We start from the raw sequence: 10,501 nt of genomic DNA, 5'->3' as shown, positions 1-10,501 counted from the left end.
ATAAGTTACATATGTTTATTTGAATTATAAAAAAATCGTCTGGAATGACTATACTTGTTCTAACAAGTTAGTTCTGTGATATAAACGAAGCAGATTTTTCATAATAATTTTTAATAGGCTAATATATTGGACCAAAGTTCATGTAAAAAATTTGACCAAATTTTATGACTTTGGTGACCTATTTGACCTATGCTGGCCGGCGTCTTAAAAACTCTTTATCTGAGAAAAACAGCTTTTAAAAATGCTAACATAAAAAATTTTTAGGTAGTGTAAATAAATATGCAAATCTGTATATAATGAAAAAAGTTAAATCTTAAAATGCACCAGTTTGATATGGGATTTGCTCTTTTTCAAGAGATTTGTCATATCGACTCTTCTTTTTTCCACGAATTACTTGTCTGGGTTTCTTTGCTCTTCTGTGTTTTTATATATGGCTAAGTATAATCGCTTTTGATTAATTTTCCTAAATCTTTCTAACAAATGCTTTCCAGGTCTTAAAGTCGTTTTTTTTAAAACTGAAACACTAGCATGTCTACCAATGTTAAAATGGGCAACTGCATCAAAATTGTAACATCAATAACATTGGGCACATGGTCTGGAATAGAATTTAAATTAAGATCACTCTTCAAGTCTTTTAATTCTTGAGCAGCATCCATCATAGTGCCTTCAGCTACAGATTTTACTGCATTAGTTAGTTTTATAACAATTTTGTTATAATTATTAGCAGCCATTGGTTTAGGCATGTCCATTAATGAGACAAATCTTGAGAATCCAGAATAGCTTTGACCACATGATCTCATAGCATATACAGCCCTGGTATTATTATCAAAACGTTTTTGTATATTCAATGTTAAGGTGTAAAGTTCTCTTGAATAATCATATAGAGTTAACATAAAGGCAAGACGCTAGACCTTTTCTCTTGTTTTCATTTTCAGAGAGAAACAACTTAGATGACATACGTTCTGGACATCTAAGGGTAGAAACTACAGAATTTAATATTTCTAAATCTATAAAACGGTATCAAATAATTATATTCCTAGATAACTTTGGTCTTGATGACGAAATTTTTATTATTTTTCTAGCAGAAGCACATATTTCATCAGGATTAATAAAGTTAAAATCAATTGATTTCTCCGTATTTTATATAAATTACGTAAATTATATTTTCCGTGAAAATTCACGGAAATTAAGAAGCAATTTTTGGCTATTTTCCGTGAAAATGACGTATTTCTAAGTGAACCAGTAGTGTATGAATCATAATATAATCATAATATAATCATAATATAATTCCTACAGAAATGCTTAATGTTTAATGCTTAATGTTTAATGTTTAATGTCGTCGTTTCGTCATTAGTTACTTGGCTTTGAAAAAGCGCGTTCTTAAAAAGCACGCGGCCATTGGAGAAAGATCCATGAAGCGAGTTAAAACTTTCTTCCTTTTGAAATTTATTTATTAGTTTAGATATATTACACAAAGAATCATATGAAGATAAATAATAATCGTTAAGATCATCTTATAATTGAAGTAAGTATATAAAATAGTTATATATACATTTTTATTAGATAAAGTAGAAAGGATTTAAATTTTTATTAGATAAAGTAGAAAGGATTTTAATTTTTTAAATCGCTTATATTTTGTTTGTTTTAGTTTTTCTTTTTGCAGTTTTGTTTTTATTATCTTATTTTTTAGAAGGAAAATAGGGGTATGTATGTTATTTAAAGTTATACTAATGCTATTTCCATAAAATGGTTATTACTACATTGAAATTTCTGTGATGCTATTAACTATTTTTGTTCTTTTTTAGAAAATTTAGAAAAGTAAATTAAACTTTTGTGCCAACAGTGACATGGCATGCCACATGTTATTGTATGTAAAGGTTAAATTTTGTTTTGAGGATTACAGTTCTTATGAAGAAAAAAAAGAAGGTAAAGAGTATTGTTTGTAAATATATATTTTGTATCTTTTAAAATTTTCTCGCATCATTTTTAAAATTTTTGTTTGCACACGTTTATTGTTTGCATATATGCTTTTTTGATATGTATGTTTATGTGGTAATAAGTGCCTTATAGTTGTTTTATCAATGTGTTTTTATAATAATGTTTTTATAATAATGTAAAGTGTTTTTTTACTGTTTGTGTATGTGTTAATATGTGTTTTATAATTGTTTTAAAAATGTGTTTAAATATGTATATAAGGAATATATTTAACCTTATATACATATTTAAACACATTTATTGTGTTTATAGTTGGTACATATGTTTATATTATGTTGTTTCTGTGTTTTCAAAGTGCTGTGAATTGGTAAGCATCTACCTGAAAATCAATTATTGTATTTTAGAGAAGGAGCAGAACAGCTCAACGTGATACGCACCTAACGGCATGGTTTAAGTTGAATACTGAAAATGAAAGAGCACATTGCTATTCTTATGTAGACATTCCTTATCACTTTGTATCTGATGATAAACATTGTAAATGGAAGGTTAGACAAAGGGGTGGTAATAAAGTTATAGTAAGAATGGATAAAGTTAATCCAACTGGAGAATTATTTTTTCTCAGACTGTTACTTTTGAAAGCAAAAGGAGCAACATCTTGGGAGGATGTGCGTACTGTTAATGGTATTGTCCTTGAAACGTTTCGTGAAGCATGTGTTTTGAAAGAATTGTTGTAAGATGACACTGAATGGCAGAATACTCATTCTGAGGCGGTTTTAACACGTACGCCAAAGCAAATTAGACAGTTGTTTTCAATTATTTTGACCTTTTATGAATCTGACAATCCTTTACATTTCTGGAATACATGCAAAGCTTTTATGATGGAAGATTTCATTCACCGCTCAATCCCACTTCTAATAGCTGAACAAGCTACTCTTCATCAAATTGAAAAAATTTTTAATCAAAGTGGTAAAATGCTGACTGATTACATTCTGCCTGTTATTGATGAGTTTATTGGCTTAAATCATGAAAATTTTGATGAAATAGTAGAATTGTGTATAAACGCAACCAGCTGAAATAGTAGAATTGTGTGTGAAATGTTCTTTGCATTGGCAATGGGTGGAGAAGTTTGCATTAACTGAAAATATGACAGTACAAGATGGGGAAGGTGAATTTTCCCAATGGTTACTAAAACTTGGGAATGGAAGGATGCATTGAAATACCAAATCAGTGCATTGTTAGAGAAAATGAATCAGTTGTTGAAAAGAGTTTTGGAGATGCTGGTGAAAATGATTATTCTAAACGCGTGATTTTAACACGAACTAATGTTGATTCATTATCAATGAAGAAGTGCTTAAATGTCTGCCAGGTGAGGTGAAAATTTATTTAAGTGCTGATCAAATTGATACTGATGACCTTAATGAAAGAAATAATTTTTCTGTTGAGTTTTTGAACAGCTTAACTCCTTCAGGTATGCTACCTCGTTGTTTAAAATTGAAAATTGGTTGTGTAATTTTGCTACTCAGAAATTTAGATCTCGAAGCTGGGTTATGCTATGGTACTTGAGTGAAAGTTGTGCTCTTCAAAATAACTATATTGATGCAGAGGTTTTGACAGGTGTTTCTGGTGGTAAATAGGTTTTTGTTCCTCGAATTCAGTTGGCTCCATCAGATTCTAATTTACCTTTTGTTCTGAAACGTCGTCAGTTTCCTGTCTGACTGGCTTATTCAATGACAATTAATAAAAGTCAAGGTCAAACATTTGATAGAGTTGGGGTATATCTCAAAAAACCGTGTTTCTCTCATGGTCAACTATATGTTGCATGTTCAAGAACTAGGGCGTTTAATAGTTTGTTTTCAAAATTGATAAACATCTCATTCAAGGTATGGAAGGTAAAAAGTGTTACAGAAATAATGTTATATTTTTTTTATTACTTTAATATTTTTTTCATAGTTTTTGATAAATATACCTGTCATTTATTATGTTTATATGTGTTATATGAAACCATATTTGTTTATAGCTGTATATATGTTTAAATTATGTTGTTTCCATGTTTTCAAAGTGGTGTGAGTTGGCATTATATTGAGCAAGATTGATAACCTTGCCAGCCAAGCGGTGTACTTATAGCAGAGGTGTGACTAGGCAGCATTTAGTGTCAGGCGGTTTTACTGCTTTAGAGCTAGGTTGTGTTGTCTAGCCTTTTTTAACTATTCTGGAAACACAATAATGTCTGTTAATGTTTAGCGTAATGTGGATGGGAGAGTATGCAACCTTGATCTTTAAATCTAGGGTGTTTTAATGTCCTAAATTTGAAGTAATTGAATAACTATTATTGAATATAAAAACCAATTTACTTTTATGTATTTATATGTTTAGTGAAAAGATAAATATATAGTTAACTTTAAATTGGTTTTCTACTTTTGCCTTTCATATTTTAATTTGGTTTGTTATTTTCGCTGGATTTTAGGATCAAGCGTGTAAATATTCTATTATTATGCGTTATTGTTGTGATGTTTTGTGTTGATAGACTGCTTGGCTTACCTTCACGTTGGTGTCTATTGTTAAAAATGAATAATAGGTAGTTTCATTATTGGAACTTACTGCTTTTATTTATTTAGTAAAAGCCAACATTATGCTTTAAATGCAGTTTATATCTTAATTTGATTTTTTTTTTTTTTTTTTTAATTTGTTTTAGTATTGTTAATCCTTTGCACTTCGAAACAGATTTTATAGTTACATTTTCGATAACTGTTTATATTAACTGCCATGTCAAAATAGGTCACTATAAATAGGTAAATCGATTTTCTGTTTTTATGTGGTTTTTTTTTTTTCTTTAAGATTTATGATTGACGCATTTATACGATTTATAAAAAGAAAACCTGATTACCTATTATTGTAAACTTTTGTCAGTTAAAATTATATAAATATATGCAATTAGTTCAATTTGTTTTTAATTTTCTCTATTTTATGCCTAATAACATTTGTTGTGCGTAACTTAGGGGATCTTTTTAAACGGGGGGTGAATATTGTAGTTTTGCGCATTTGTCAAATATCGCGTTACTTAAATTTTATAAGGTATTTAACTAGTTAATTAGCTTAAATAGCAAAAATAACAATAATAATAATAATATTAATAGTAATAATAAAAGTAATAATAATAATGGTAATAAAAATAACAATAATAATAATAATAACAACAATAATAATAGTAAAATATGTAATGATAATAAATATAATAATAATAATAGCAATAATAATAATAATAACAACGATAATATTAATAATAATAATAGTAATATTAAAAATAATAATAATAAGAATATCAATAAAAATAATAATAATAATACTAATAATAATAACTAGCAAAAAGCAACCCGTAGTACGGGTTATGGTCGGTCTGTTAATTTATGGTGGCTGTTTTCCACAATTTAAAGTTGCGAAACCATTACTAATACCCTTTTAGAAAAACGCCTTCAAATTTAAAAAATTAAACCATCTGTAAAATTAAGATAAAAAGCATGCGGAGGTAAAATAATTTACCAATTATTTAACATTATTTGAGAAATTTAAAACTGACACCTGTCATATCAGTGTAAGGCAGAACCATTTTTCTTGACATTACTAAGTTCAAAACAATACGTTTTTAGTTACTGACACAAAATAATAACACTTTATCATGCTTTAAATTGACAAAAAAAGCTAGATTTTTGTTATATTTTTTATAACATGAACTTTAATTAATAAGAGTAATATAAAGCGAACGTTAATTATACATGAATTATTAATTTTTTGGTATCCCCTTGATACATGTTTCTTTAAAAAAGGAAATTGTCTTTAAAATGTTAAATGCACACAACTAAATGAAATTGATTAAAAATAACTGAACATTTGACCATTACTATTTATAGCACAAATCTGACCATTTTTATATAATTTTTAGTAAATGGTAGTTCGCTACCATTTACTAAAAATTCCTTTTGTTACTCGAAATTTAATTCTCTTAAGTATTTTGACACTGATAAAGGACCTCCCTTCGCCGTTTTTGCCCTAATGGTGGTCAGGAGAAAAGAGTTATCTTTATTAAGAGTAATCAAAATTTTGATGGAGACCTTTTACCAGAATAAAATGTAAAACAATGATTAAAGAATTTAACATAAATAAGAATTTTTTCTTTTCTCAAAATTAAGCTAATTAACTAGTTAAATACCTTATAAAATTTAAGTAACGCGATATTTGACAAATGCGCAAAACTACAATATTCACCCCCCGTTTAAAAAGATCCCCTAAGTTACGCACAACAAATGTTATTAGGCATAAAATAGAGAAAATTAAAAACAAATTGAACTAATTGCATATATTTATATAATTTTAACTGACAAAAGTTTACAATAATAGGTAATCAGGTTTTCTTTTTATAAATCGTATAAATGCGTCAATCATAAATCTTAAAGAAAAAAAAAAAACCACATAAAAACAGAAAATCGATTTACCTATTTATAGTGACCTATTTTGACATGGCAGTTAATATAAACAGTTATCGAAAATGTAACTATAAAATCTGTTTCGAAGTGCAAAGGATTAACAATACTAAAACAAATTAAAAAAAAAAAAAAAAAAATCAAATTAAGATATAAACTGCATTTAAAGCATAATGTTGGCTTTTACTAAATAAATAAAAGCAGTAAGTTCCAATAATGAAACTACCTATTATTCATTTTTAACAATAGACACCAACGTGAAGGTAAGCCAAGCAGTCTATCAACACAAAACATCACAACAATAACGCATAATAATAGAATATTTACACGCTTGATCCTAAAATCCAGCGAAAATAACAAACCAAATTAAAATATGAAAGGCAAAAGTAGAAAACCAATTTAAAGTTAACTATATATTTATCTTTTCACTAAACATATAAATACATAAAAGTAAATTGGTTTTTATATTCAATAATAGTTATTCAATTACTTCAAATTTAGGACATTAAAACACCCTAGATTTAAAGATCAAGGTTGCATACTCTCCCATCCACATTACGCTAAACATTAACAGACATTATTGTGTTTCCAGAATAGTTAAAAAAGGCTAGACAACACAACCTAGCTCTAAAGCAGTAAAACCGCCTGACACTAAATGCTGCCTAGTCACACCTCTGCTATAAGTACACCGCTTGGCTGGCAAGGTTATCAATCTTGCTCAATATAATGCCAACTCACACCACTTTGAAAACATGGAAACAACATAATTTAAACATATATACAGCTATAAACAAATATGGTTTCATATAACACATATAAACATAATAAATGACAGGTATATTTATCAAAAACTATGAAAAAAATATTAAAGTAATAAAAAAAATATAACATTATTTCTGTAACACTTTTTACCTTCCATACCTTGAATGAGATGTTTATCAATTTTGAAAACAAACTATTAAACGCCCTAGTTCTTGAACATGCAACATATAGTTGACCATGAGAGAAACACGGTTTTTTGAGATATACCCCAACTCTATCAAATGTTTGACCTTGACTTTTATTAATTGTCATTGAATAAGCCAGTCAGACAGGAAACTGACGACGTTTCAGAACAAAAGGTAAATTAGAATCTGATGGAGCCAACTGAATTCGAGGAACAAAAACCTATTTACCACCAGAAACACCTGTCAAAACCTCTGCATCAATATAGTTATTTTGAAGAGCACAACTTTCACTCAAGTACCATAGCATAACCCAGCTTCGAGATCTAAATTTCTGAGTAGCAAAATTACACAACCAATTTTCAATTTTAAACAACGAGGTAGCATACCTGAAGGAGTTAAGCTGTTCAAAAACTCAACAGAAAAATTATTTCTTTCATTAAGGTCATCAGTATCAATTTGATCAGCACTTAAATAAATTTTCACCTCACCTGGCAGACATTTAAGCACTTCTTCATTGATAATGAATCAACATTAGTTCGTGTTAAAATCACGCGTTTAGAATAATCATTTTCACCAGCATCTCCAAAACTCTTTTCAACAACTGATTCATTTTCTCTAACAATGCACTGATTTGGTATTTCAATGCATCCTTCCATTCCCAAGTTTTAGTAACCATTGGGAAAATTCACCTTCCCCATCTTGTACTGTCATATTTTCAGTTAATGCAAACTTCTCCACCCATTGCCAATGCAAAGAACATTTCACACACAATTCTACTATTTCAGCTGGTTGCGTTTATACACAATTCTACTATTTCATCAAAATTTTCATGATTTAAGCCAATAAACTCATCAATAACAGGCAGAATGTAATCAGTCAGCATTTTACCACTTTGATTAAAAATTTTTTCAATTTGATGAAGAGTAGCTTGTTCAGCTATTAGAAGTGGGATTGAGCGGTGAATGAAATCTTCCATCATAAAAGCTTTGCATGTATTCCAGAAATGTAAAGGATTGTCAGATTCATAAAAGGTCAAAATAATTGAAAACAACTGTCTAATTTGCTTTGGCGTACGTGTTAAAACCGCCTCAGAATGAGTATTCTGCCATTCAGTGTCATCTTACAACAATTCTTTCAAAACACATGCTTCACGAAACGTTTCAAGGACAATACCATTAACAGTACGCACATCCTCCCAAGATGTTGCTCCTTTTGCTTTCAAAAGTAACAGTCTGAGAAAAAATAATTCTCCAGTTGGATTAACTTTATCCATTCTTACTATAACTTTATTACCACCCCTTTGTCTAACCTTCCATTTACAATGTTTATCATCAGATACAAAGTGATAAGGAATGTCTACATAAGAATAGCAATGTGCTCTTTCATTTTCAGTATTCAACTTAAACCATGCCGTTAGGTGCGTATCACGTTGAGCTGTTCTGCTCCTTCTCTAAAATACAATAATTGATTTTCAGGTAGATGCTTACCAATTCACAGCACTTTGAAAACACAGAAACAACATAATATAAACATATGTACCAACTATAAACACAATAAATGTGTTTAAATATGTATATAAGGTTAAATATATTCCTTATATACATATTTAAACACATTTTTAAAACAATTATAAAACACATATTAACACATACACAAACAGTAAAAAAACACTTTACATTATTATAAAAACATTATTATAAAAACACATTGATAAAACAACTATAAGGCACTTATTACCACATAAACATACATATCAAAAAAGCATATATGCAAACAATAAACGTGTGCAAACAAAAATTTTAAAAATGATGCGAGAAAATTTTAAAAGATACAAAATATATATTTACAAACAATACTCTTTACCTTCTTTTTTTTCTTCATAAGAACTGTAATCCTCAAAACAAAATTTAACCTTTACATACAATAACATGTGGCATGCCATGTCACTGTTGGCACAAAAGTTTAATTTACTTTTCTAAATTTTCTAAAAAAGAACAAAAATAGTTAATAGCATCACAGAAATTTCAATGTAGTAATAACCATTTTATGGAAATAGCATTAGTATAACTTTAAATAACATACATACCCCTATTTTCCTTCTAAAAAATAAGATAATAAAAACAAAACTGCAAAAAGAAAAACTAAAACAAACAAAATATAAGCGATTTAAAAAATTAAAATCCTTTCTACTTTATCTAATAAAAATTTAAATCCTTTCTACTTTATCTAATAAAAATGTATATATAACTATTTTATATACTTACTTCAATTATAAGATGATCTTAACGATTATTATTTATCTTCATATGATTCTTTGTGTAATATATCTAAACTAATAAATAAATTTCAAAAGGAAGAAAGTTTTAACTCGCTTCATGGATCTTTCTCCAATGGCCGCGTGCTTTTTAAGAACGCGCTTTTTCAAAGCCAAGTAACTAATGACGAAACGACGACATTAAACATTAAACATTAAGCATTAAACATTAAGCATTTCTGTAGGAATTATATTATGATAATAATAACGATTATACTAGCAAATTAAAAAAAAGAATCAACAGTAACGATGATAATAAAAAAATTCGTTAACTTAATTTTGTATCAGAAATGATATAATATTATAATACTAATTTACCTATGTATGGTGATAAAAAATTAAACACACATTGAAATCATCTTCGGTTTCAGGGAAATAAGATTGTAACTTTTTATTTTATTCATCACTTTAATCCATATTTAGTTACTTTTTAAACTTATTTCGTCATTAAAAATTAGTTTTAATGAAAAGAAATCTTTAATTTTTATTTCAAATTCAATTAAAGAATATTTTTTTAGGTAAAAAAAGAATTTAAAAAAAATAATAAAATTGCGATTATATTAAATCAAGAAGAAAAACTTATTTTAGTTTCTTTCAATTTATTACTTTAATGTAGCTTACTTTAATTTCCGCCTATACTTACATTTCTAATTATCATATTCTTTCTTGCTGTTATCACTAACTATATTTAGTCTATATCTAATATAAGAAAATTAAATCTAATTTTATTTTGTCTTCACATATATTTTATTATAAAGAGTATCTATCTATAATTATTCTTGTAAAAGAGACCCTATACTAACAATCTCATTTGTCTATGGTCTTCTTTA

At 27.8% G+C, this 10,501-nt stretch overlaps 2 protein-coding genes across 7 annotated transcripts; one reads left to right on the top strand and one right to left on the bottom strand.

Annotated features, from left to right (window-relative positions):
* Window positions 1-1,383: 1,383 nt before the first annotated feature.
* LOC149894131 (uncharacterized) lies at window positions 1,384-4,875 on the top strand. Of its 3 annotated transcripts, XR_016455580.1 has the most exons (4): window positions 1,384-1,525; window positions 1,806-1,926; window positions 2,340-3,301; window positions 3,467-4,875. XR_016455580.1 is itself a non-coding variant. In XM_090097590.1 (3 exons), exons 2-3 carry the CDS (start codon window positions 1,909-1,911, stop codon window positions 2,667-2,669), a joined length of 348 nt encoding a protein of 115 aa, XP_089953716.1. In that variant the 5' UTR covers window positions 1,384-1,525; window positions 1,806-1,908; the 3' UTR covers window positions 2,670-4,875. The 3 variants fall into 3 exon arrangements, 2 of the variants coding, with proteins under 2 accessions (XP_089953716.1, XP_089953720.1); XM_090097590.1 differs by having other exon boundaries at window positions 2,340-4,875; XM_090097594.1 differs by having other exon boundaries at window positions 1,384-1,926; window positions 2,340-4,875.
* Window positions 4,876-6,271: 1,396 nt separating this feature from the next.
* On the bottom strand, window positions 6,272-9,786 carry LOC149894130 (uncharacterized). Of its 4 annotated transcripts, none has more exons than XR_016455572.1 (4): window positions 9,622-9,786; window positions 9,221-9,341; window positions 6,637-8,807; window positions 6,272-6,519 (listed from the first exon to the last, which is right to left on the bottom strand). XR_016455572.1 is itself a non-coding variant. In XM_090097565.1 (3 exons), exons 2-3 carry the CDS (start codon window positions 9,236-9,238, stop codon window positions 8,478-8,480), a joined length of 348 nt encoding a protein of 115 aa, XP_089953691.1. In that variant the 5' UTR covers window positions 9,239-9,341; window positions 9,622-9,763; the 3' UTR covers window positions 6,272-8,477. The 4 variants fall into 4 exon arrangements, 2 of the variants coding, with proteins under 2 accessions (XP_089953691.1, XP_089953698.1); XR_016455575.1 differs by having other exon boundaries at window positions 6,272-7,680; window positions 7,846-8,807; window positions 9,622-9,763; XM_090097565.1 differs by having other exon boundaries at window positions 6,272-8,807; window positions 9,622-9,763.
* Between the last annotated feature and the right edge of the window lie 715 nt (window positions 9,787-10,501).

This window comes from Hydra viridissima, unplaced genomic scaffold (genome assembly GCF_058129835.1).
Source record: "Hydra viridissima isolate aposymbiotic clone 2 unplaced genomic scaffold, HvirCarnegie_v1 scaffold_1, whole genome shotgun sequence".
Lineage (NCBI taxonomy): Eukaryota > Metazoa > Cnidaria > Hydrozoa > Anthoathecata > Hydridae > Hydra > Hydra viridissima.
This window is presented reverse-complemented; position numbering and strand designations above follow the sequence as displayed.